General features: G+C 41.4%; 1 protein-coding gene across 1 annotated transcript; it reads left to right on the top strand.

Moving 5' to 3' along the window:
- On the top strand, positions 1–25,498 carry LOC138611847 (carboxyl-terminal PDZ ligand of neuronal nitric oxide synthase protein-like). Its single transcript, XM_069685100.1, has 10 exons — positions 1–163; positions 882–953; positions 3,829–3,921; positions 4,010–4,068; positions 4,155–4,263; positions 10,189–10,318; positions 10,688–10,815; positions 16,137–16,298; positions 22,406–22,574; positions 23,043–25,498. The coding sequence occupies exons 1-10, from the start codon at positions 59–61 to the stop codon at positions 23,573–23,575; spliced, it is 1,560 nt and encodes a 519-aa protein (XP_069541201.1). The 5' UTR covers positions 1–58; the 3' UTR covers positions 23,576–25,498.
- Positions 25,499–27,774: the final 2,276 nt, after the last annotated feature.

The following is a 27,774-nucleotide window of genomic DNA, read 5'->3' as shown; positions in this document are numbered from 1 at the left end:
AGGCGCAGATCTGCAGGTGCTCTGTCGTAAAACAAACGAGCCGGCGATCATTAGCGCGATGCCAGGAGTAACCAAGTACAATTTAGTGGATGACGCGCACGATTTGAGGATCCCCATGCACAACGACGAGGTATTCAAGCATGGGGTGTGCTTCGAGGCGAAGGTAGGGACCCTCTGCAACACAGACTTTCTAGTGACAGCTGTGATTTGTGGTTTGAGGATCATAATGTGCCAAATATTGAAATGTCACTGCTGCTGGAGCAAAAACCCCTGTACGTTATCATCCGTGAGTTTCTGTGATGTTTGTTGTGTTTAATGGCCTGAAATAATCTGATTTTTGACCACTTTGCATGACTTTGTAGTGTTTGTAATTCAATCGTGTTTGACCTTCCTTTCATGGAGAAGTGTTGCTTTAGATGACAGCCTGACAAACAGTATGTTAGTAACATTTATTTACATCGTCTCATGTTTGGACAAACTTGTGATGAGTGAATGATTATCCTGACAGTTTTACATTTCTGTCTTTGACTTCTGTTATCCAGCAAACTCGATCTGAGTGTTTGGGGCTGCAGCTAAGGATTATTAAGATATTGAAAGATTATTTTCTCTATTAATGAAACAACAGTTTGGGTCTTTTTCGGACCTTCACCTAACAGACAAATCGTCTCGTGGAGGAATAAACAGACAAGAGAATAAAAAGAGTTGAGGATAGACAGGACCTTATCCTCCAACTGAGGGATTATGGGTAAACAAGTCATACAAAAGCTGTCAAAACTACAACAGAAGCGGTCGATTTTCCAGCCCAGCTCTCCTCATTCAATTCAAGCTGCTTTCATTCCCTCAAATCACCTCTTTGAAAACCTCTCTCTCACATTTTTCAGTACATCGGCAGTCTGGAGGTGGGTCGCCCCGGCAGCCGGATGGAGATAGTCGCTGCGATGAGGAGGATCAGAGTAAGACACTTAACCGAACACTGAACTTGACCCTTCAGTCGATAGCAGTCTAAACACATTAACTGTGACCTGCCGATAGATGGGGAGCATGCACATTAAACCTCTCTCTCTCTCTTGTTTTCCACGTCTCACCTTGTGCTCAAAAGATCTTTACTCCCCTCGACATCCTCTTTAACACACAAATCACCATCCTGCGTAAAGCCACACACTCGGCAGATTCAGTGGGCTGTCAGCAGCGCTTTAAATCAAGGCAGGATTCATTGGGCAGATTTTATGGCTGAGGAGAGATACGGCGTGCAGCTTTTATGTGTACTATTAGAAAAACCAACTCGCCCCGCAGCCTCCCTGCAGACCTGACAAGGCCACAGGAAACACAGCGATGCCTTGTCATTACACATCACTGCAGCGTTACACACAGAGACGCACAGGGAGGAGAGGATTTAGCTGCTTGTCAGCTGTGAGATCTAATCTTACAACCCAAGTTATTGTGTCACTCAGAGGTCAGCTACATCCCCACTGACACCCAGGAAGAAGGGCTTAATCCTGATCCTTCGTGTTCACTGTAATGGCCATTTGATTGTGCAGGCAAAGATTTAGAGATGCTGTTTGTTTGATTTCCCTCTCTGACATATCGTGCAGGAATCTTTTTGTGTTTTTTATAATCAGATTTTGCATTTATTTCTTCATAAAGGCTCCTGTGTGCAGTTTGACAGAATAACTTACAATACAGCTGCTGACAATGACAAAAAAAATGTAATCCGAAGGCTTTTGAAGACCTTTCTAACCATGTCCATGTAAATACCTTTTCTCATCCGTCCTTGAACATACACTTCGTTATGTGGCTCTTATCTGAACCCAAAGTTTGCAAAGTGCTTTCCTGCAAAGCTTCAAAGCCACAATAATGAACTGAAGGAGATAAGAAATAGAAGAAAAGAGCGAAATACAATAAACAACATTATGTCCAATGTGGGCGAGATTCAAAGTGATAACATAAAAGCCAGTCAAAAGGAGAGTCAGGGCTGTTTGTGAGCTCTCTGATGGCTCAGTAATTAAGAGTCTCTGCTGCTGGGGAGAGTCGCTCTCACTGAATATTCAGGAGCGATTGTGTCCCTAAAGAACTCAGAGTGGCTTCGAGAGAAGAGCAGAGGTGAGCTGACACTACCTGTAGAGCTTTAGCTAGCCTTGAGGGCATTTTTAGTCTGAAGAGTTATAAACACTTCATTTGAAGTGGATGTAGCGTTGTGCTTTCAAAAGTAAAGCCAATGTGTAAGCGCCTCTAACCTGTGTCCTTTCTAATGCCCAGCAGGGAGAGACTCCACTGGCTGCAAAAAGAAGTCAGATTGTATACAACTAGAAGGAAAAAGACCTGTATTCTTTACCTCAGTAAACGTGTTTTATTTACTGTCTCAATCCCTGCTGGTGTATCACATCAAATCGTATGGTATCGTTTCATATGTTGTTGTATATCATATTGTGTCGTTGGGTATCGCATGGTATGGTAAGGTAAAGTATGGCATGGTATCATAGCGTATCATTTGTATGGCATTGTATTGCATGTCTTATCTTATGATATGATATGATGTTATATGATATGATATGATATCTTATGGTATGGTATTGTATGATATTGTAGGGTATTGTAGGGTATGGTATTGTATGGTATTGTAGGGTATTGTAGGGTATTGTAGGGTATGGTATTGTATGGTATTGTATTGTATGGTATTGTATGGGAGGCAAGCTGTCGTCCAAATATGGTCACTTTTGGTTCCAAAAAACAAGATGGCACAGAACAGCCAGAATGCCGAGCTCGAAGCTTTAACAAGTGGATTCACTAACCAATCGGTGATGTCAGTGTTGATTTGTCCGCCTCTTTTATTCAGTCTGTGGCTTCACTTCATTTCCCTGTCACAACAGTGTGTGTGGAGATTTATTGTCCTCTTGACTCAGTCTGAATTATCCTGGATAACACGTACATATCATGGGAGTTGTGTCCTTCACATGAGCATCTTCACACCTGACTGAATGTGGAGAGAAACTCCCACACAACAATAAGACGGATGAACTAGAATACAGCATATGACAACAGATAAGGGCCTAATGAATCTTATAGTGAGGTGTTTTTCACAGGTCACAGGCTCATGGCTTTAGATTCATTAGCGCTAAAATTATTATATGGCTTTCCATGTTGGTAGCAAAGATCTTTTGTGTTCCTGTGCGGTTTCTTTTATTCTGAAATGTCAATAAAGAAGTGATAAGACAGTTCTGATCCAGCTGAGAATAAAAGACAGTGCCAGGTTGTTATTTTTACACAAAGTAGAGAAAAAATGACAGAGACTATCCAAGTCTGTCACACAAGGAGAAGACTGGTGATTTCACAGAACTTCATCTGATCAATTAATCATCTGAAGTTGGACTGTGTGTTTTCAAAGGCATGCATGTTATTTCACATAGATTCTGGTGCTTCTTAGATGTCTGAGCCGTGATATTTGGAGTCTGAGCCTGCAGTGAAGGCAGCAGTACAGGCTCTTAATCATGGATAGGGATGAAAGTGTCCCGCACATGTCTGCCTCCCTGTGGGACGCCTGCCTTTGAACACTTAAACAGCTCCCAGAAACAGAATCCGACAGTTTCTCTGTGTTTACTCAATCTCACATTTCCCCTCAGGAGACGACAGTCAAAAATATCTTCCTGTCTCCATGATCCCTTCTCTCCCTTTCAACATATCATTTATCTTGTATAAAGAGCTCCATCTCAGCGGGCACATGCGATATGTAATGCAAGTCACACCGCAGAGAAAAATAATCAATTTGGTTTGTATTAACTCCTCTGGTCCAACCTTGAAAGTTAATTTGAGTATAATTTTTCTCCTTCACAGTATGAATTCAAACTGAAGAATATAAAGAAGAAGAAGGTCAACATTGTTGTTTCCACAGATGCTGTCAAAGTGATTTTGCGCAAAAAGAGGAAGGTCAGTCCTGTAAAAATGTGACTGTATTTGAGTTCTTATCTTTTGGCTTTTAAAAACACCCTTAACCCATGCTTTTGTGTTGTAACAGAGAAAAGGATGGTCGTGGGATGACAACACAGTCTTGGTGACGCAGGACCCCATTTACAGGTAGGGCCGCTTGCTGGTATTAGATGGCCAAAATCCAAATCAAAGCTCCATTGATCTGATATTCTTTGTTGTCTTTCTTTCAACAGGATCTTCTATGTGTCGCATGATGCCCAAGACCTGAAGATCTTCAGTTACATAGCACGAGAGGGACAGAGCAACATTTTCCGCTGCAATGTTTTCAAGTCAAAGAGGAAAGTAAGTTTGATTCCTTCCTACATTAAAAATGCTTAAAACTTGGATTTAATATACTTTTGTTATTGTCAACAGATCAATTTAAAAGACCACAGTCAATTGTTGCTACAAGAAGAAGTATTTGTAGGTTGCACACTGAGCCGGATCCCTTATTCCTCTGGGTCATAAAGCGCCACAGTTGTCTTAGGACTATGAGAACACATCGATGTGCACAACACTGTTGCACTGTGTCACAGGATCATCAATATGATAAACATGGACATTTGTGTACTCCTAGTCAATTTCACAAACACTACAACGGCTAAAGACTTACAACTAATGAAGACGTTAAACTGTTTCAGAAATATTTTCTAAAAACTACATTGTCCAGCTGTTTTGAGGAAATAATCAAGCAAATTTGCAGGTTAAATTATACAGTGTATATTTCTGTTTTTAAAAAGGCTGTTTATTTATTCTTACTGAGAGATAGGCCTTCTTACTTAAAGTGACAGTCTCGAAGATTTGTATTGAGATAAATGTCTGTTAAGTCACTATCACTGAATTAGTTAACACAATTGTGACTGAGCCTATGGCCCACTGATGAAAGCCTTTGCATTTGCAGTATATAGTATTATTACAGACTGTAGTAATGTCTGTGGTGACTTTCGCGGAAAAAATCACAAGCAGTGGTTGGTCTGCCAGAGAGGGTAGGCGGAGCTAAGCAGCTGCTGGTCTGGTCTCTGCAAGTGTTTAAACAGTAATCTACTATGGCTGAACAAACAAAGAAAAGATGGATGACTACAGATACAACTTCAAAAATAAGTGAAAACACTTGACACTCAGATGAAGGCAAACAGTCTAAAAAGGAAAGCGACCGTCAGCGAGGAAACTAAAGAGTTACAACTGTTACAAAGGGAGCCAACCGTAGACGTCTTGTTAAATTGGGGCGTATGCGCCCACAGTTCCTTTTTATCGCCAAAGGTGCAGGCAAATAGAACAAAACTGAGAACTTCGAGATCATATCTTTAAAGGACAGGGACTACTTTGTGTCTATAAGTAACTTCACATCTGAGCAGACAAAAATTACATGTGGTGTTCCCCAAGGCTTCATTCTTGGGCTCTTCTGTTGAACATCTACATGCTTCCACTGGCTCAGATTATAGGAAAATAACAAAATTAGTTACCATAACTATGCAGACAACACACAGATCTACATCACTACGTCACCAGGGGACCACATCCCCATACAAACACCAGGTAAATGTATTGAACAAACCAATGAGTGGATTTGGCATCATTTTCTTCAGTGAAACAAAGACAAAACTGAGGTAGTTGCTTTTGGAGCTAAGGAGGAGCGATTAAAAGTCAGCGCGCAGCTTCAGTCATTGGTGTTTAAACCCTCTGACCAAACCAGAAATGTGGGTGTAGTCATGGACTCAGACCTGAATTTTTAAAGCCACATTAAGACAATTACAAAGGCCTACTATCACATCAAGAATACATCAAGGATTAAAGGACTTATGTCTCAGCAGGATCTGGAAAAATACAAGCCTCATGTCTGTCTGAAGCTACAGCAAGCTTAGCTAGCTTAGTGTTAAGACTGCAAACGGGGGAAAGAGCTACCGTTTGTTTGAAGGTACGAAAATGGGATTATTTCTTGGCCTGTCACAGTAACTTTAAAGAGTCTTGTCTTCAACTTTAGGCTTTCTCACAGCATTCTCTGTGCTAAGATAAGCTAGCTTGCTGCTTGCTGTAGCTTTGTATTAGCTGTGTAGAAATGAGTGAATGAAACATCTTTAATCTCTTACTTTGGCAAGAAAGCATAAAGCATGACATTGAATCTTTAATATGAATGTACGTGAGGCTGAGAGCGACTGGAGAGAATTGGGAAGATGCAAAGACAGAAGAGACGTACAAACACATTGTTTGTTTGGGTATTATCATGGATTTTGTTGACATTAATAAAACCACAGAATATCCCCAGCTTATCCTTTAAGCAGACTGCAAACAATGGATCACAGCCAGTCAATCAATTCTTTTTGTTTACAGCTTAATGCTCTGTAAACACTTCTAATGATGATATTATGCCCCTTGTCTCAGTGACATATAGTCCTGTTCAACCTCACTAATTAATCATACCGTCAGAGCTCTCATGTGCGTGGTGGTAAATTCTCCAGTCTCCAAATATCTGCACATCAAGCAGAGAGCATTTTCCCCTCCATGACAAAGACAGAGCGTCAGTGAGGTTGACTCCCATCCCTTCACCATGGAGACCAGACTGACGGTGACTTAGAGAAGCTGAATGCTAATCATCTGGTGGGAAGCGAGAAGAAGAAGAGGGGCTTTTTCACTCAACACTTAAAGACATTTTCACCACAGCAGGGTGAACACCCAGCACATTGTCAGGGACACACGGCCAGTGGTGCCTGACTGCCTCCCCGGGGCCGCGGAGCCTTATCGGGACGTGGCAGACCGAGCACGTGCGCTGAGTGGGAGGAGATGGACCAGCTGATAAGAGCAGATTTGATTTATTTTCATCGCAGCATGTTGCAGCTCGGCAGGCCTTAGATGTCAGCTCGGTGCAACAACAAAGTCTTTTGTGTTAGGCCTTGGGCAGGGCTGGTGTAGTTTAACTTTGCAATTTAAAAAGGAAATTAAATCTTGTGTTGAATGATCCGTTTCATGATTTTATTCCTGCGTTATTTTCTTGCTTTATTGCTTGATTGAACAACCGCCAAGCTTGAGTTACGTTGACAAATTGACTGAATGCTTGGAGGCAGATGACAATATATTTATTTCAGTATTACTTAAGGCTCGATTCAGTACAGATAACATAAAGCAAGAAGAACGTGGTGGATAAGGTTCCAGTGGATGCAGGATGCTGCCACTGGACTGTGTATCGGGGCTTTAGAGGGGAAATTATCCTTGAAATCAATAAGTGAAGTGTCGGTGTCTCAAACATTGAATTTTCTTTCATGTGTGTTCAGCTTAAGAAACACTGATACCAAGATTTAATTGCTTTCATTGCTCAATAGACGAGTCGATTCAGCTTGAAAACACAGCGTGTTAAACAGGCCTTACCTTGTTTATAGATAAATGATTAAAAGCAAACAATAAAACAGAGTGAGCAAAATGGGTTTGTTGTCCTCTTTGTAATTTAGATTAAAAATTTTACACTTGCAAGAAAGGATTTATTTTTTTCTTTTTGCTGACAGTTAAATGACAAAACAGGTTGCTTACCTTAGCAAGAAACAGGAAGTTAGCAGAACAGCTAGCCTGGCTCTGCCCAAAGCTTGAAAAAAATGTAACCCCATGAAACCTAAACTTACCACTTTATATGCTGGACACCGATTTCACAATCAAAATTTAAAGGGGACATATTTTAGCTATGCAATTAATTTTCTATTATTCTGATGTGTTTTTGATTCATGTTGGTAAAGTTTGTATACATATTTTAATTTAATTATTTTTCGGAGCCTCTCCTTCCTCCTGAAACGAACAAGCCGTTTTGCCATTCAAAGGTTAGAGCTTAGCCACGATTGGCTGACAGTATTTGGAGTGACCATGTAGCCGCAGTGCGGCCGCTGCACTGTCACTGCAAAGTTGTAGGAAACATGGCTGCTCTGGGATCAGTTATTCGGCCTTATATGTGCGAGCCAGTATTGGAATGGTGAGTTAAAATCTTGACTACAAGCTAGTGCAAGAAGCCTGAGGTGAATGACGGTGAATGACGATTGGTCGATTTCAGCCAAAGCAAGGTTCTACGTAGAAACCTGCAGCTCTGAACTCAGAAAAACACAGAATTATGCAGTTTTTACTTTTTCACTGTGAACAATAAACACCCAAAAATGTGATACCCGTGAACATATGAGAATATCCGTTTAAAAGATATGGCCCCTTTAATGTGTGTATTAGTGAGCTTTAAGGAGTTTTTAGGCAGATTATGTTACCTATAATTTCTATTTACAGATTCTGCATTAAAAGATGTTCCGGTTTCCGTTGGTGCATTTGTAGTCGGAGTAGTATTGACCAGTCTCTTATAAGCAGGCTTTGGTTGCATGCAGGAAAAACTGTCTGTAATGGATAGCAAAGTGGCAGGAAGGCAATCAGCCAGAATGCCATCCCGGCTCACATCGGCGGTCAACTGACAACAATTTATGCTTTTGGGTTTTTTTAAGATAGTTTTTTGGCCATTTGCCTTTATCAAATAGGATAGCTAAATAAAGACAGCAAACATGAGGAGAACAGAGTGGGGAATGACCTGCAGCAAAGGGTCGAGGGCGGGAGTCGGACCTGCGGCCGCTGCATTGAAGACTGTAGCCTCTGTACACGGGGCACCTGCTCTACCCACTGAGCTAAACCAGCGTCCCGATTAAGCTTTTTATTCATCTCTACAAACAGACATCTGCATGCAAGTAATGCTAACAATTTGTTCTTAGACGTTGTATCTCTATCTCAACTCCACAAGTTGTAAGTTGGACTGTTAACAGGAAAAAGGAAGTCTTGGCTGGAACTCCTTTACCACTAACCGCTGGCTTCACCGGGGGCCTCAAAAAGTTGGCTGTTTCTTGTCTTAATGCTAAGCTAGGCTTACCTGCTGGCTCTAGCAAGATCTTTAGCCTTCAGACATTAGAGTGGTTTTAATCTCTAATTACAGATTCTATATAGAAATGTAGAGTCTGTAGGCAGGGATGTGCAAGTCCATTTGTACTACGCCTGTAGTCTGAGTAATATTGGCCAACAGTCCATGTGGAGAGCAAAAGCAGGCGGAACGTAATCCACGTCCCATCAGCGTCATCTGATGATGATTTAGCTTCTTATTAATCTCTATAAACAGACATCTGCATGCTAACAGCTAATAATCTGTTCAAGATCAAACATTCAACTTAAGATGAATTCCCTTGAAGCTGTGTCATGAAAGTCAGCATGCTGATTTCCCGACTTCCTCGAATGCACCAGAAATTATCAAGCTGACCTCCGTTTAACCAAAGAGCATTTTCAAAGTAGTGTTCTTCTCCTCTTGAGGACAGACCTGACAAAGCTTCATTTTGACTTTTTACTAATCTGCATCATGATGTTGAAATTTTGGCAAAGATAAGACCTGTTAGTTAAAGTAAATCACAGGAAAAACGTTACTTTTTCTATACAATGCAGCCCGCTGAAAAGGAAGTCGTTGTATCGTTGTGCCCAGAGGCTGTATCGTCGTCAGATTATAGCCGATGGGATCAGAGAATGGAGTGATTTTAACCGTCCTTTCCGACCCTGAACGCTCTCACTCATTGAACGCATTCCTCTAATATCACTAAAGGGTTTTTTTCTTTCTGTTTGTTGTTTTACATATTGTGCATGAGTCACTTTCTTACTCTTAATTAACAACATTCATGTTTTTTTATCAGGGCTGTGTGTGAGTCATCATATGAAAACTTCATATCCTTGCAGATAAACAGGACTAAATTGAAACTAAAGGAAACAGTGTGGGCTCAGTGGCTTTTTTTTTGTTCATTCACATTGTCCCGTGTTGATGACCTGATGATACCGACACACCCACAGAGCCCCCTGCAATAACCACAACCTTTCTATCACTCCCTCTGCCATCAAAGTTACTCGCCTCTGAAATTGGCCGATCCATCACTTTGACAGCAGGATGTATGCAGAGCAGATAGACAAGGACGAGCAGCTCCGTGCTCGTTACATCGTCTGACTTTTATGAGTCTCTGTCTCCCCTCCTCGTCCTGCTACTCGTGTGTCTATTTTCCTTCATCTTCCTCTTTACCTATGCTAAAATGCACTCCTTCATCTCTCCACTTTTCTTCCTCTGGCACCTCATTTTCTCCCCTGCTGCATCTCCTCATGTTTGCATCCTTCCTCACTGTGCTCCTGCTGCTGCTTCCCTCGCCCCTGCTCTTAAAATCAAACACACACACTTTTCCTCTGTGCCCTCTCTTACAGTCTCAAGCCATGAGGATCGTGCGGACGGTGGGTCAGGCATTCGATGTGTGTCACCAGCTGACCCTGCAGCAGAAAAGCGACGACCAGGAGGATGAGGAGGGGAAGGCGGAGGATTCGGAAGCTGTGCCAGGTGACCCATACCTTCCGTCCTGTCTTTGTCCTTCTTCCTCTGCTGCACACACAATCTCCTGTCTTTCCCTCACACCTCCTTCCTTCCTTTCCTCTCTCCCTCTTGCAATTGCCTGCAGTAATAACCAGCAGTAACCGCGCGCACCTCTCAGAGAAAATATGTCATTATCCTCCATCACTGTTTCTGCAGCTTGCCAGACTGCAGCTGCAGATGTGTTTTGGTGTGAGCCATTGATCAAAGACCGTATGGGCTTCTGCCAGCTCTTTGCCTGCTGCTGCGGCTGCTGTCATTACCTCTAGATATGTTGCAACAGTAAAGTTAAAGTAAAAATACAGCATGAAAATTCACCCTTACATTTACTCTCTGCAGCAAAGAAGAGGTTTGCATTGTCAGAGGAGACAGACCTTGAAGCCACCACAGAGGAGAGCATCGAGTGCGTCTCTTCATCAGACCCAGAGAAGAGCAAAAAGGACGAGGCCCTCGGTAGCGATGAAAAGGTAGAGTATAGAAGTCCTCGGATGTTTCAGTGTCGCTCACACGAAGCCGTCAGAAACGCAGATGGTTTGTAAAGCCTGCATAGATGAAGCAAACCCTGCAATGTGTGATTTATTGCTGCTTCTGGCTCCAATCGGCATGATACAGCAACTAAGACATAGGGCTGTAACTGATGCATTTTAATTATTATTCTGCCACTTATTTTCTCAATTAATCATATTAATGTTTGGTTTAGGAAAATAATAAAAAAGGCCCCTGACTTCAAAACAAAAAATATATATTCAATGGTGGACAAAGTACACAACTTAATTCCTTGAGTTCGAGTATAGATACTCCTGGTCAAATATTACTCCAATACAAGTGAAAGTTGCTCAGTCAAGTTATTACTTTTAAAAATACTTAAGTATTCAAACTACTTTTAAAAAAAATCTCAAAACAGTGTTGTATTTTCACAATGCATGAGTGCAGTCAGGAATACACCCTTCTCTGCCGTAGCCATCATTACCACTGCAAAATGAACCGCCTGATCTGAGTGACGTTTGCTCTATGTTCGCTTTACGTTCAACCATGGAGACACGCAAGGTACAGGTACGGCAACAACACTTAGACAAACCAGTAGGGTGTGTTCAATAAAAACAGCTCCAGCTCAAAATGTTCACTGTTAAGATATACTTAACACGTTCCTCATTTTAGTGCAGGCGGCTGACTGCTCTTCTGATATTTATAATATTTAGGCTAACAATAGTCTAAAATTATGACTTTATTCTAATAAACTAACGACTTTCTCCTCGTAATTACTTTAATGTGGCCCTTATACTCCATCGTATAAAAGTAACAAGTTTCCTCAAAAAATAAAACTCAAGTAAAGTACAGATACTCAAAACATGTACTTGAGTACAGTACTCAAGTAAATTTCCTTCGTTACTGTCCACCCCTGTATATATTTGAGTTTAAGGAGCAACAACCAGTGATTTGTCTGCATTTAAGCTGGAAAAATGTCACCTATTTTACTAATCAAGTACAGTGTACTCATTTTCACACAATGAAACAGTTGAAAATCGTCTTTGGTGGCTCTGTATGAGCGTGAAAGAATAATCCTGGTGATGTCATAGTGATGTCACCTGGGTTATCTCAGCAGCAGGGGCAGGATATTGTGATTGGTTTCGAGCGGCTGGAATGATTGCAGCAGGTGCAAAGGACTTTTTAATGCAACAAACAATAACACATAATATTGCTACAGTAAAATGAGATCCGATTATCCCAGATGTTGGAGTGAAATGCATGTCACTAAAAGTACAACTTAAGCACAATTAATTCTGTACAAGAATGAACGACTCAAACACATATAAAAAGTATACAACGTCCGTACAAAAGAGCGCCTAAACTGCCTTTTGTTGTTTCTATAACAATGGCAATAAAGATCTATCTATTTATCTATCTATCTATCTAAAAAGCATCTGTGGATTTAAAATTATTCAGCTGTCAGCAAAAATTATCTGGTAAGAAAGAAACAGCCTTGGAAACACCAACAGACAACTCTTGCTAGCTAGCAGCTGCTTCCCAGCTGTAGCTAATGTTAGCTTGAGGCACACAGCATCTAACAGAAGTAGCTCACTTTTAGCCCACGTCACTTACTTACAATATAAATGCAGCTCGTTCAGACAGTCCTACTCTTCATCCTCATCTTCATCATTATGCTCCATATTTGGCATCATGATGTCCTCCTCCATGTTAGCAACTAGCATTCTTTTAGCTGAAGTTAGCAATCTGTGAATCGTCTCTACTAACATCATCCACTCTCTCCCATTTATTTCAGATAAAAAAGTATATCAATAATAAGCTTTTACATAGTTGAACACACAAACTTTACCGAACAAATCCAAAACATGTAGTTACTGGAGACTTTTAGATAAACCGCAGTATATTTGGTCTAGCCTATTGCAGTTAGACGGACCCACCAATTAAATGGCACAAAGGTCAACATTCATCATCACTTGTGTTACTGGAATGTCATTTTATAAATGAAAATTATGATCAGTGTTAAGTTTCTTATGTATGCTTTCTAGTTTAATGTCTCTATAGTTATATATTACACTTTTGATTTATTTATTTTTTGATAAAACGTGGGGATGTGGAGTTCGATATAAGTGGTGGTTTACAAGGCAGAGAGGGCCTAATGACTGAAGGAATCAAGTTGCATTATGGGAAATGTAGGATTGAGTTTGCTCTTGTATTAGGGCCTAAAAGTTAAGATATTGTAGATTAAACTAAAAACAAAATATCAATCCTCCTAAAATAAGTGTATCTACCTCGCTGCTTAGTTTAAGTTCTCTCTTCCACCCAGACGTGACACAAACAAGTCAGATCACATATATCCATTCCTTCAGAAGTATCATCTGAAAATAAACAGGATGGACTTTGGCAGAGCATGTTTCCCAATAATTTACAAAGTATTCGGTCTTAAAAGTCAGAAATGCCTTGTGATAAATATTTCTTGGAGGCACACAGCTCACATCGGGTTATGATGAAACTTTGGCTTCATGTGGAGCCGTATGAAGATCAGAAAACCAAGTGAGCAGCCGTGTCTTCAAGGCGTGTTTGTGAAGAAAATGTTCCACGAAGCTCTTCAATATTGATGCGATGGCATGGTTTATTAATGAAAACATACCGAGGTTCTCCAGCTTTGCTCTGCTAATCCTGAGATGTCGGACAAGCTGCTGTCTAATGTTTGTTGGCGTAGTCTCTGCGGCACTGTCAGCTGTATTGCTAAAGAGAGAGAACCAGTGTTGTGCTGGTGAGTAGTTTGAGTTTGATAAATATTACATCTAATTGCACGGTAACCTGAAAAAAGCTAATTTACTCAATATTCATGCTCTTCTGCTGGCTGTGTTTCATGTGTTCAAATACAATTTATCCCCCCGTATGTGATTTGAAGGTCAAGTGTCCTTCACAGTCCAGTATTAATGACAACAGAGACCAGCATATTGATCTCCTGTCTCAGATATGACAGATAAGTCTTGTCCTTCATGGCTCCTCTTCCCTCAGCAGCAGTCTAACATAATTGTGAGTCATAATTCCTGTATGGTCGAACCATCTAACAGCAGCCCGTCTGGTCAATCTGTAGATCTATTTAAAGACACTATTGATTGTATTCCCATCAAAGCACCATTATCACTATTAGATTAGCTGATGCTACTCTGTTTTATGTATCATAGGTTTCCTTTACATTACAAGATTAAAATGTACAGTAGGATGCAGGATTTATCATGCTTGTGTTTTGAATCTAAGTGCCCTCTTCTTTAAATGACAAATAATGTATAACCCTCAACCATGTAAACTAAACATAAAGCTGCTATCATCATAATCTTTATATTCACAATACAACAAATGACTACTTCTTTGTGAAGGAGTCAGACATAATGACAAACCCACAAAAAATGTTAGCTTCTTTCTTCTCATTGTTTTGGTTTACAGCCCCCAGTTTTACTGTTTTGATTGAATCTCAGGGCTCTTGTTGAGTTGCTTTTGTCAAAAAACAACTTTCTGCTCCATGCCCATGACCAAACAGCGCCTATATGCTATGTTCACAAGCTAGGTGCTAACTAACTATACTTACTATGTTCACAAGCTAGGTGCTAACTAACTATGCTTACTATGTTCACAAGCTTCTCATCTGCGTAAATGAAGCTGAAATATGGCCGCCGCCATGTTTGTTTACTGGAGCCTGAAGGGCCCAAATTTGGATAAGAGGTGCTGGAGAGGAGCGAGGGGTGAAAAATGGCAAGTTATCAAAGCTAAACAGTCTGTGTCTGTGGCTGATCCATTAACTCGTGAATGAGCTAGTTGAACTTTCACACTGAGGAGATGCTGTTTGTGGTGGTGACTGACTGCAGGTGTTTATTTATCAGACTAAAGAAGTAGCGGACTCGCCGCTCGCCCGCCTGGTGAGATGTTCGCGGGTGAACAACACGTACCGGGAAACTTAAAATAAAATATCTTCTCATCACTACGGTCCGCCGTAATATATTCGGGGAAAAGCCAACAACTTCTGACTCCTATTTACTGGCCGATGATTAAATAAATGTTTGATAAAACACTGAACAGGCTAACAAGCCAGGTATGGTGAGCACAGTATACCAGCTACTAAGTACAAAAAATATGAACACAATAACTCACAGAAGCTGGAGTACAGACTTCTTGCACGGCCAGAAAGTTCCATAAATCCCACAGAGAGAGAGACAGATTATTTGTCCAAACTTTGAATGAAAAAATCCCCAGAAGGCTCCAACAACACAAACAGGTGAAGCTAAGTTCAGTGTCTGTGTCTGTGTTGACGTCCAGCAGCCAGCCAGCAGGATTCACCTGTCACTCAAGTGAGCCAACCCATATGATTTAAGGCCTTACAATTGAAATGGGTATGTTATAAAAAAAAATGCACCCCCGTGCTGTTATCTTGAGAGTAAAATTATTTATTTGTAACAAAACTGTTTTTGTACCAGGCTGTAAACATGTTTATTTCTGCTGTAAAAATTGGCATTTTCCCATCTGCTGTAATGTTATTTCATGGTTTCTGGAGCCTCAAGTGGCCACTCGAGGAACTGCAGTTTTTTGCACTTCCACATTGGCTTCATTTTTCTACACCGGAGGTTGCCACTTGGTGCAGCTTGTGAACATGGTAAGCATATAGCCGCTAAAGAGCAAAATATATGATTAGGCTGATTAGAAATTTCCTAAAGATATTTCCATCTTCAGCTTGTTCAGTGCCACAGGGGAACAATTATTGGTCTATTGTGTCAGTAAATGTTATGCTTTGGTGTCAGCAGCTCCAAATCAAACACCTTCCCCCTCTTTCTTCACTCATCATACAGTTCACCCGAGATTCAAGTGGAAATCTATCACAAAACCAGGCAACAGCACAAAACAGCAGCCTCAACAGAGCACCGCCAGCGTCTTTATTGATCTGCCTTTGGTGTGAAATAAAACTCTTTCATTTCTGTTTATTTATACTTCACATGGTAGATGCAGCATTGATCTCTCTACCTCCCTCCTAAGAAGCTTGCTGCACCTCACACAGTCTACCTGTACAAACAAACAGCACAAAAAAAACTTATTTATTTATTTTTGGATATGTTTCAAATCAAAGTACTTACAGACGTGTGATTGCTGCAACTTTAAGGCAAAGTGGGAACAAGAAAGTAGACGAATTTTAAGTATCCATCTGTGGATTTTACAGTACATTTATTATATAACATTGTTGATTATCCAACCCTATCCTTTACTTTTCTTTTATATACTATACCAAATACTGTTATCTGTATTGTAGGTGTCCAGTGACCCATCACTCCTGCTGAGCTCCCCCCTCCTTGGAGCATCTGTGTCGGGTCAGTCGGCAGCAGAGGCTCCCCTCTCTGAAGAGCACCAGGTCCAGCTCCTCAAGAAACAACTGCAGCAGCAGGAACAACAGGCACTGGCAGCTTCAGCACAGGTACTGACGGCCATTGTTTTTCTTTTAGGACCACAAGATATATTTCTTTCTGTTTCTTTTATTGTTCCTCATGAAACTCCTGATGTTAGCATCGAGACGCACTTTTAATGCATTTTTTTTAGCTCCGGTAGCTAGCAGGATTACAAACTCAACATAGCAAAAACTGATGGTTAGCTATATTTTTTTTATTAGATTTAACGGTAAATTGAAAACGGCAAAAATCAATAGGGATGGGCTCCTACTCTGCTATCTCTTTGGAAAAACTCCCTTGAACTGTAATCACATCAAATCCTTACTCGTCTGCAGACTTTATATCAACGTTTATGTTTCCTTTCCGTCCAACACACCAGAAATGGTTATGTCTCTAAATGCCCTAAAAGGCTTCAATTGGTCGGAGTGGGGGCATTTATTTCATCCCTTGTTGCAGAACGTACTCATACTAATAGTAATACTCATTCTTTTTCATTAACCCACATTAAAACAGGGGTGTCTAATTGAATTTAAAGCTATAGCTCTACATAGCAATACAAATTTTTAAGGGTATTACAAAGGCATTGGAGCTTAACGTCTCACTTTATGCAGACGATACGTTACTCTATGTGACACCCCTCCTCTTTCTGTATTTCTTCATCTCTTAAGTGTGTCACAGTTTGAGTATTAACAAGAAGGGAGAGGACCCAAATACAGACTAAGATATTTATTGAAGGGAAAATCCACACTGATGTAGAGGTCTTCACAGGTCCAAAATTTCATGCCCGAACCCTAAGAGACCTGTTATTGTGCGACCCGGAACTGAACCGGAGCTGTGTATTATTTGAAAGCTGGGGCCCGAACTGAGTTATGTCTCACTGGACCCTGGCCGGGCGAAACGGAAACAATCAGCACCGACTTCACAGCTGATTGCTATTAACAAGTTACCGTTTGTCAGCTGTCAAAACAAATCTTTTTGTCCTACCTGTGTGTGTGTGTGTGTGTGTGTGTGTGTGTGTGTGTGTGTGTATATATATATATATAAATAATCCATCTTTACCGGCTTTGCTTCAACTTTTCTCTGAACCTGCAGTCACTCAACTCATTGCTGCGCTTTCTTCCGTTTTTTTTTAAATTTCCCGCACGTTCTCATGCGAATGACACATTGTTGCAAGTTAAAATACACACACAGACACACACAGCACCTAATCATGAACCCTTTATAATCCCAGCCGGGTCTTCCCAGATCCCCTCGGGTATTACACATAAAGTTGAACAGACCCGGAACCGAGGATTATAGAATGAGTCCTGACCCGGACCCGTTAGACCACATAATACGTGGACCCGAACCCGTCCAGGTCCCTGGTTGGGTCCCGGGTCCTCAGGCTCTGGTAGACCCATGAAGACCTCTACACTGATGTCCAGGTATAATTTTAAATAAGTCTGTGGGAGAAAACATGGGTGGTTTGACAACTGGCAAAGAGGGGAGGGAACTCAGAGACTAAATACACACGGGGTAATCAGACACATGTGAGACTAACAAGACAGTGAAAACAATAAGGGCGGGGCACACAATGCCAAAGGCGGGAAAAGACACAAAGGCAGGAAGCAAAGCAGCACGAGGGTAGTGAAGGTCAAAATGAAACGGGAAATGATACTAAACAACCAAATATATAACTAAACAAGGATCGTACATAACAAAACAAATTTTCTGGCAAAAGTTAACATCAGTAAAAAAAACCATTGATAGCCATGACAGCTATGGTGTACTTTAAAGTACACATGGGCAAACTAACATGTCTTGGTGTCTGTTTTTCACACATGGACCTTTTGTTGGGATCTGTTACCCTTATCTCTAACAGGGAGAAATAACAAGCTTTTTTTTATGTTTCAGTGTATACCAGTCCAATCCTCTTAGGTGGAAATTAAATTAAATGAATCCACTTATATGCAAAGCTTTACTACAGAGACCTCGTCTGCAGCGTGGGTTGGACTGCAGGAGACAGTTGTGCAGCAAATATTGAAATTGGATGGATAGAAATAAGATAACAGTTTTCCCTGGCTGGCTTATTCTAGAGAGAGATTCATGCAAAACGCCTCATTATTTACCATGCTTATGCTCGAGCCTGCCATATTCAGCGTCTAGAGTCAGAGTGAGAAGACTACAACTTCAATCATTGGGGTCTGTTTACTTAAAGTTGTGTTCATAAAGAGCTTATTTGCCTCTTTGGAGCAGATTGTTTGGTATAATTCAATATCTCCAGGTGACACAGCGTCTTCACATTCTCACAAACTCGCAGCTTTATATCCTCAAAGAACACTCAATTCCCCTTACAGCCACCAGACACACCAGACTGGATCAATGATATCGCATTGTCCAGCAAGACAAAGATTGGAGAATAAAACCTTTATTGATGAGAGAAAATTACAAGTCTTAACTCCCTCAAAGGCCAAATGTGTGACTGCAGCAAGCCAAACCAAGCCACTCTAACCTGCATGTTTCTGATTGTCCTAAGTCATCTAATTTTGGCTCTGAATGTCTGATATTAGAAATAAGACATCATAAGTAAACCACAAATATATCTGCATATTGCATTTAGATCAACAGGACTGACGGTGCTGCCAGTCTGCACACCACAAGCTGCTACTATCCTTCCAAATCTTGTCTGTTGATTGATCTGTCTGCTCTCTGCTGTTGAAGTGATGTAAGATTGAGATTCAGATACAGTCAAATCGGCTCCTATTGTGTATCTCGCTGTGGTTTCTGTTGTTACCATGGTCACACATGGCAAGCTGAAAAAGTTTAACCATCATGCACACTCACAAGAAAGAGCTGCCTTTGTGCGCAGATTATAAAACAATGGAGGCTGTCTGAAAGCAACTTTAAACGTATAATAAGCAGGATTTTTCCTTGCATTTTGTCGACAACACATCCAAACTGGGCCCCTCCTCCTGGGCTCTCTGTCACCAGAAGCTCACACTCACTTTCTCGTGCGAGAACACGCCAACCCTGCCGAGCGAACACCGACAGCATCACGGTTACCGTTGCGCTAGCATGCTAACCGCCAGTTACCTTTGCGCTAGCATGCTAACTGCCATTTACCTTTGCGCTATGCTAACCACCAGTTAGCTTGTCCTACCCGGTTTGATGAGGCCCAGTTGCTAATTTGAACCACTCCCACACTCACCTATACGCTGTGATTGGCTCAGGGAACCACAACAGCCTCCTGAAAATTTCCCGTGCAAAGCAAAACAACAGAATAGATGCAGAGGGAAGGGTCTCACAAGGGTCTGCACACACACTCACCAACACACATGTATAGAGGCCCATAAGTAATTATTTATATTATATTATATTTGTAAAAATCTATATTTTATTTTCTAGGAAAATCCCACTTATAGTGCGAGTGGCTCTGTGCTGCTGTTTTAATGTTAATTTAATAAAAGTCAAGTTGACACTAAATTCTTCTGAGATTCATCCTCTGGGACCGATAAATGTCTGAACATAACTTCACAGCAATCGCGTTGTTGCAGAGTAAGGGTGTACAATTGGGTATCTAACATATATAATATGGAGTTGTTTATATGAGACAGCCATCACTCTGTCTGTCACTGTAAACAAGGACTCCAGTCTACAGTTCACACACTTCACTAAACTGAAATGATACAACTGAACGTGTTTCTTAATCAAATGACCGGTTTTTCTTCACATCCATGCTGCCCATATGCATGCGCACTCTCTCCCTCTCTCTCTCCCTGGGTGAGTGCAGTTTGTTTAAATATTATACATACTTAAATTAATTAATATCGCTGAACGAATGTCTTTGGGTACAGCGTGACATTTGAAATGGAAACACCTCATCATGAAAGCGTGCAGTATCAAAAGTTGCAACCTATCCACGAGACGCGTCACTTTGAGGAGAGAACAGAGGAAGAAACAGAGATCAGAGTTCTTGTACTTCAGTAGTTTATTCTTTTCAGTCTCAAGCAGGGATGAAACAATAATCATCTGATAGTAGTTATTTGATTATCCCTTTAAATGTTGCAATGGAAACTACACCCTTGTTGCTGTGATATTTTAGTGTGGACCAATGCGCTGCTCTTTGATGAACTACATTAAAAGGTGAACTGTTTAAGTAGGCGGCTGTGGCTCAGAGGTGGAGTGGGTCATCTTCTTATCGGAAGGTTAATGGTTCGATTCCTTGCTCCTACAGTCCACATGTTGACGTGTCCTTCGGCAAGACACTGAACCCCATATTGTGTCTGAGGGGACAGCCGTCTGTGTGTGAACGTGTGTGAATGAAGTCACTTAGATCCTGGTGGGCTTGTGTGTGTGAAAGGATGAATGAGTCATGTTGTGTAAAAGCACTTTGAGTGTTCAGGAACAGCACCATATAATTTTACTATGCCAGTAAATGTTATTATTTGTTATTTATAGTCACTGTTTAAATCCTGTCTTTTTGTATCATGTACACACAATAACGTCAAACGCATCAAACGTGAATCTATCTCTGCACACTGTCCTGTTTACTATCAAGCCCTACATACCTCTATAAGCAATCTGTTACGCAGCTGTGTTATATCTATTACATGATCATTTGCACTACTCCCCACTTTCCTATTGTCTTCTTGTCCTCGAGAGTTATTGTTGTTTGATATTATAGATGTGTGTGCAGGAGGTACTGGGCCTTTCTGTGTGAAGTTTGCGTGTTCACCCCGAGCATGCGTGGGTTTCCTCCAGGTACTCCAGCTTCCTCCCACAGTCCAAACACATGCTCGTTAGGTTGATTCGGTGACTCTAAAATTGCTCATAGGTGTGAATGTGAGCGTCTCTATAGCCGCTTTACCACTGGTCAAAAAACCCACTAACACACTTTTAGTGACTCTGCAGCAGACCCGGGTAATTATCTCCTCGGCTCCTTGATGGGAACACAAAACCCGGGTCAACACTAATCTCCGCCCCCTTTCTGGCGCGATGCTATGCTCCATCGGTAACTTCTAGGACTCCTCGTCATCTCAGCTACAAATTCCGCCCGTCTCCGTCCAAGCAGCGCTTGAACATCGTTCCAAATTTGCCGGCGCCGAGTTTGATAAACAGACTGAATGAGTGATAGATACAATAAAGACCTAACCACTGTAACATCTTCACTGTTTACTAACCCTGTCTCCAGCGCGTTTGTGACGTCAGACGGTGACACAGCAGAAAAGAGAGCGACAGGAGTGTACTTCACTGGCAATGGGAAAAGAGACAATCGACGTCTGTAAGCGGGTTTTCCCGGGTCTAAAAAACTGTCAACGTGTGTCAGCCCTGTGACTGATTGGTGATTGGTCCTGGGTGTACCCCACGCCTCTCACCCAATGACAGCTGGGATAGGCTCCAGCCCCTCACATGACCCTGGATAGAAAAAACAGTATAGATTATAAAAGGATGGATGTATATATATATACTTTTCACATATATATATATATATAACAGCAGATCTGGAAATAGTAGTATATTGTTTGTTACCTGTGTTGAACTTGTTTGCTTACTTGGCCATTAAAGCCAATTCTGATATAATTGCAGCCTGTTTACCATCAAAGTGTTTTTTAATTTCTTATCAAAATCCCGTTTTTAAGATTATTTGAAACTTATCTGAAGTTCCATCCAATGTGGGAAATTATAATTAGAATGTGCTATTTTCATTTTCAATCAGTGGTGTGTTAAATAGGACGTGTGGAGGTATTTTGATTATTAAATTCTCAGGTTATTAAAGGTTATTCATTTCTCACCTCTTTCACTTCTAATATAAACTTTTGAAAAGTTTCTCATCACATAAAATATGCCTGAGGAGACGGTTCAAGATCTTTGATGATCTATTTTTTAGTTAAAGAGCTTCCTGCTCCTGGTAGGAGCTGATTCATAAAGCTGATGCGTCATGAAAATCAGAAGTCGACAGGCTGTGGAATTTAATTAACGGGTTCCCTCACAGAAGGTGTTTTAATAAATGACTGTGTCTACTCTGTCCCTGAAGATGACTTTGAAGGGCCTTTCGGGGTTTTGTTTTTTCACACTAGTGTCTGCCTGCTTTTGTCACACATACACAAAAATGTGTGTGTTCCTTAAGATGTGTGTGTGTGTGTGTTGCTCTGTGCAGGTCCATGTGCTCCAGGAGCAGCTGTCTGTGGAGGTGTGTGCGCGGACTGAAGCTCAGGCTCGGGTGCAGAGGCTGCTGCAGCAGAACACAGACCTGCTGCAGCACATTTCCCTGCTGGTCAAACAGATCCAGGAGCTGGAGCTTAAAGCTGCTGGACAGTTAACATCTAGTGAGTTAAACTCACTGTTTTCTTTCTCTACTTTTCAGCTTCCTTTCTTATTTTACAGCATGTCTTTTTGTTTGTTTGGTTGTCTCAGATATTCCTCTTTTTCTGTTTTCTTCTTTGCCTGTCTTAGATAAAATCTCTTTCATCTCCTGTCTCTTTATCCCCTTCTTACCCTGCCTCCTTCCTGTCTTTATAGCTCCCTTTCTCATCCATTTCTGGCACACAGTCAATTATGCCATGGCAGCCCTCTCTGTGGATTCAGTCCTGCTCTCTGCTCTCCCCTCCCTGCTTTTAGCCAGTGGCAATATGCTGCCATAAAGTCATGAATTATCAAATCCTGTCAGCACAGACCTCACCCTACTCCATTTAATCTCCTCTGCTGTGCTCAGACCTCTCTTCTCATTCCTTATATCTCTGTTTTTATGTGATAACTACCACTTCCGTCCTTTGATATTGTGTCTCTGTTCTCAGTGGGCTCCCAGGACAGCCTTCTGGAGATCACTTTCCGCGCCAAACCCCCCAGCACAGCCCGTGAAACCCTCACTTCTTCTTCATCTACGGGTGCTTTGGCAGCTCAGTCTCTGCTACAGATTAGCGACAGTGCCTGGGTCTCCGGCCTCCCCGGACCCTGCTCTCCAGGCGCCATGGGCACAGCCACCAGCCCTCTGGGGCTCAGCGGCAGCGGAGTTCGATTTGAGTGCTTCCGCTTCTCCTCCCGTGGAGCGGACTGCCAGGATCAGAGCCAGGACACGGGGGAGACTCCCAGCGACGGAGCCCCAGATGAGAGCTCGCTGCTGGGGGAGCAGGTCCTGGGAGCCCTGGAGCTGCTCCGGTTCAGGGAGTCGGGGATCGGATCCGAGTACGAATCGAACACAGATGAAAGCGACGACCGGGACAGCTGGGGGCAGGGGGAGGGGGTGGGTGCTGACGGTGCAGCTCGACTCTTCAACGTGCTAAATGCAGATAGTCTGCCGGACTGCTTAGGGGATGAGATGGCTGTGTAGTGGTGCTATTTAAGCTGCACATGCAACATTGTACTTATGCACCAGCCCAGTGGGAAACAGCTGAAATTCATAAAACTCAATTACAGAGATCACGTATTGTCACATCAGTAAACTGCATTGTCTGCAGGTATCAGTTAATTACATGTGGCTGGTACTGGACAGAGAGCTCACTCCCCACTGATCTATAATGAGTGGATCTCATAACGTTAGACTAAACAATGAAAACAGAGACATAGAATGTGTAATGAATATATCAAATGGATCCTAATGATTTAGTTTACTTGGGTACATTATGTATGATGACAAAAACAAACTTAATTTGATGAAGTTAAGGTGCTCGTTATCATTCATCACATCCTGACACAAAGTATTTAAAGTGTAATTGTTACTATATAAGCAAGAAATCTATCCTGTTTTTCTACAGTATACATTTTAAAAGACCAAAAACATCCTGAGTCCACAGCATGGCTGCATATAAAGATGGACGACGCGTCTCCATCTGCTCTAATTGTACGAAATTGATGCCAAAATAGCCCCCGTGATAGGCGCTGCCATCTTGCGATGGTGACGTCATTTGTAGCCAGAGACTGCGCAGTAGAGATCGGCGGGTGGAGCCGCCGTAGCCACTTCCGCTAACCGAAACACACATAAATAACTGAAAAAAACAGCAAGGATCCCGCACGTCTGCGTGTTTAACAGCAGAGCAGCTTCTTGTGTTGGTCTGAGGTTAACGTTCACAGATATGTAAACTTCAATGACTTTAGTGATTGTTTTAGTTACGTCTCCTCTCGCATTCCTCCTCTACTCTGCCAATCAGGAACAGATCGGCTGCAGGAGCCGAACTGTCAATCATCATTTTTATTGCATCAAATAACTAATTAAAAATAAACTTGTCAGAAAAACGAACACTTGGACGTAAATCAGCATGATAAGAACTAACTATAATGACAGAAACCATGTTTGAGAAAAATGTATTTGGCGTGTGTTTTGATTTTATAGTTTGACTCATGTCCCATCTGTTAACATGGAGGAGGCGGGCTTTATGAGCTATACTGCAGCCAGTCAGCAGGGGGTGATAGAGAGGGTTTGGCTTCACTTTTAGGGAGCTGTCGTGTCGTCCATCTTTTTATACAGTCTATGGTCCACAGCAGTGCTAGCAGCTCTGTGATGCTGAGCTAAATGCTAACAACAACATGCTAACATGCTTGTACAATGTTTCCCATGTACACCATTTTACAGTAAGTGTGTTAACATGCTAGGGATTGCTAGTTAGCATTGAACACAAAGGTTAGCCAATTTGCAGCTATTAGGTTGTTAAAGCAAGTAATCAAACTTCAAACCAATTACACCTTGATAAATTATTTTTCTTGGCTTTAAAACCACACAAACTGGACATTTCTGAGTGTATTATACAAAATAAAAAAATAACCTTAGTGTTTTTTTTAACTCATTTATATAACACAGCAAAAAAGAGCAGTTGTACTTCTAAATAAGAATGTGGCACAGAGCAGCTTTATTCAAACTTTGGACTGTGCGACAGTAAAAACACTGTGTCTGATCTCTGCTGTCTGTTAGTATGTGTGTAACACACTGTATGTGTGTGTGTCAGTTTGATGATTGTTGTACCTAACTCGGTGCCATCACCACTCGCTGGGCTTGTTACACTGTGTCTGTGTTTATGGATTGTGACACATTCAGCATGGAAATTGTCATTTTTGCTGTTTTCTTATGAAGAACTCTGAAGTCTGTCAAATATTTTGGAGTGAAAATTAAAACTTTGCTGTGCTTGTTACGACAAATCTGTAATAACACATGGGTTAAAAAATGAGCATGTATTTCACTTTTTGTCTTCTTGTTTAAACTAATATTCTTTATCCTGTTGGTGCTGTGAAACATCTCACTGGTTCACTGCTGAAAAAAGGAGCTACCAGATACTGTAAGTATTATTTGTTAAGGCTGTACTGCGGCAACAACAAACCGCTGCGTCACTGTTGCTCCAGCCTTCAGATGAATTGTTCCAAAAGTCCAATTCAGACAAAGATGGAGGTGTATAAAACTTCCAGACTCACCTCATATTTTTCTGGCCAGCTGTCGCTCCAGCTCCAAATTGCTGACAGAAAGCCATCGCTGTGAATCACTGGATCGAGGACGTGTCTTTGAGCTCTTTCCAAAATCAATAAATCTCTTCCTGGCCTCCCTCTCTCCCCCTCTTCCTCTCACTCACCTTCCTCCCCTCTTTTCCCTGAAGCCCGTTAACTCCTTCCGGCTCTCTTTTACACTTACAATCTGTCTGTCAGTCTCTGGCATTTTCCTCCAAGGTTATGTCTGTTAACATGAGGTGTACTCAAAATTAAAGTGCACTTACATCAATGCCCTTTCTCAAATATTATCTGGTGTCATGATACGTTACAAATTGCTGAAATGAATCTGAGGGGATATAAAAAGAAATGTCTCTAACATAACAATAAGCAGCTCCAGCTCCTGGGCTGACCTTTTCACAATGTTTTTCTCGTTAGTATTAATAATTGGTTGAGAAAATGGGATGTGGGCTTGCATGCAAAAGGTCTTTAGCGAGAGCGACAGCTCTTAGAAACTCACCAGCTGTGGTCATTAAACAGGGTCATCTTCTATTAAGCTCACTGTGTGCGCAGACAGCAGCAGCGGCTTAACGTATCGCTGCAGATAAGCTGGAAAATATGAAGAATATGAGCCATTACCCGCCCACAGCCAGCCACGACACCCTGCAGCTGCTGCTGACACAGATAGTGGGCGGCCTTCAGGAGGTGGCCTCTGCTTTCATTTGTTTGAATATAATGAAAAATGGTCTGTAGGGTCATTCTCCTCACCCTCTCGTGTAGTGTGGAGGTGAAATGAATTCAGAAGCAGCATTGTGTCACTGCACATAACCTTTATCCCTTTGTTTAGTCTTTATAGTCAACTAGCACTGTGGTTTCAGAAAAGGCAACGTCAGTGGATCAGCCACGGTACACAATGAAAATATATTTCAAACAATCAAAACACTACTCACACTGCTGCCATTTAGCTTAGCCTTACCTCTGATCTCATAATCAGGGTGGGAAGCTCACATGCTGTTATAAGGTCGTGCTTCTGTTCTGACAGAGTAATTTTATGTATTTAATAAATTATCAACATTATCTTTATCAGCAACTGAATAATAACAGTGAAAACTAGGGGAAATCTGGCCATTGTCTATAGTCAGACAACAGCTAATGTTAGCAATCAGCCACTTACTAGCCAAATTTAGCATAAGCTATAATTGGCTAGAAGCTAAAAAAAAACATTAAAGAAATGCTTTAAATTCAAAGCTAACTAAATGTTAGCTTGGATTGTAGCCTACTTCCTAGCAAAAGTAATGTGGTTGAATGCTAATGTTAGCTGTTGACTCATGGTAGCTAACAGTTTCTCAAATATCTTTGAAATAGGGCCCAATGTCAGTCCATATTTTTTTTTTACCATCAATTGCCTTTTCAGTTGCTTATTTGTCAGTCAGCAGTGAAATGCTAACGATTTGTCAGCTGCTTCACATTCATAGAACTAAAACCTGATTCACAGCAGTACAACTTTATAACAGCCTTTGAGGTTCTTACCCTGAAGTAAGTGACATGATGAAGAAATGGCTGAAACATTCATTGTCCTCAGTTGTCTGGTCATCTCCCGGCTTTTCTTCTAGCTTCGCCAGTTGGTCAAGTTTTTTAGTAAAATATTATTTTATATAGGCTAGGTATTATTTTATATTACTCCCACTGTCTGGATAATATTTAAACTCTCCTGTAGATGTGAGGAAGTCTGTGTACCGGTTTCCATCTCCATGAGAACCTGAGGCAGGCAGCAGCATTTTTAATGACTCATTATGAATATTTTAGTCTCTTTCTCACTTGTTTCCTGAAAAAATGTTGATACTGGGGGACTAATGATAGCAGAATAATTTCTCAGTAATGACCAATTAGAGAAACGTTTCTCACACTGGGAAATAACATTCCTTCTAAATCTTGCTGAGAGTATGATGATATATATGTACGGCTTAGGAGCCAGCAACCAGTTGGCTGAACCTAGCATAAACACAGTAATCAAGAGAAAACAGCACGATTACCAAATGTAACAGAATATGACTACTAACATCCAGCATGGTTAGCTAAGTCTTGAGACAGAAAAAAAAATTCTGTTTGCTGTTAGCTGCT

Source organism: Semicossyphus pulcher, unplaced genomic scaffold (assembly GCF_022749685.1).
Source record: "Semicossyphus pulcher isolate SPU_LCO1_2020_fin unplaced genomic scaffold, fSemPul1.0.p SCAF_7, whole genome shotgun sequence".
Lineage (NCBI taxonomy): Eukaryota > Metazoa > Chordata > Actinopteri > Labriformes > Labridae > Semicossyphus > Semicossyphus pulcher.
The sequence above is the reverse complement of the archived record's forward strand: the minus strand, read 5'-3'. Positions and strand labels throughout refer to the sequence as shown.

Excerpts from the sequence above, each read along its gene's own strand:
- LOC138611847 (XM_069685100.1), top strand. The coding sequence starts at position 59 with ATGCCAGGAGTAACCAAGTACAATTTAGTGGATGACGCGCACGATTTG. Across the intron at positions 16,299-22,405 it reads CACTGGCAGCTTCAGCACAG|GTCCATGTGCTCCAGGAGCA; the intron begins GTACTGACGGCC and ends TGCTCTGTGCAG. Across the intron at positions 22,575-23,042 it reads TGCTGGACAGTTAACATCTA|TGGGCTCCCAGGACAGCCTT; the intron begins GTGAGTTAAACT and ends CTCTGTTCTCAG.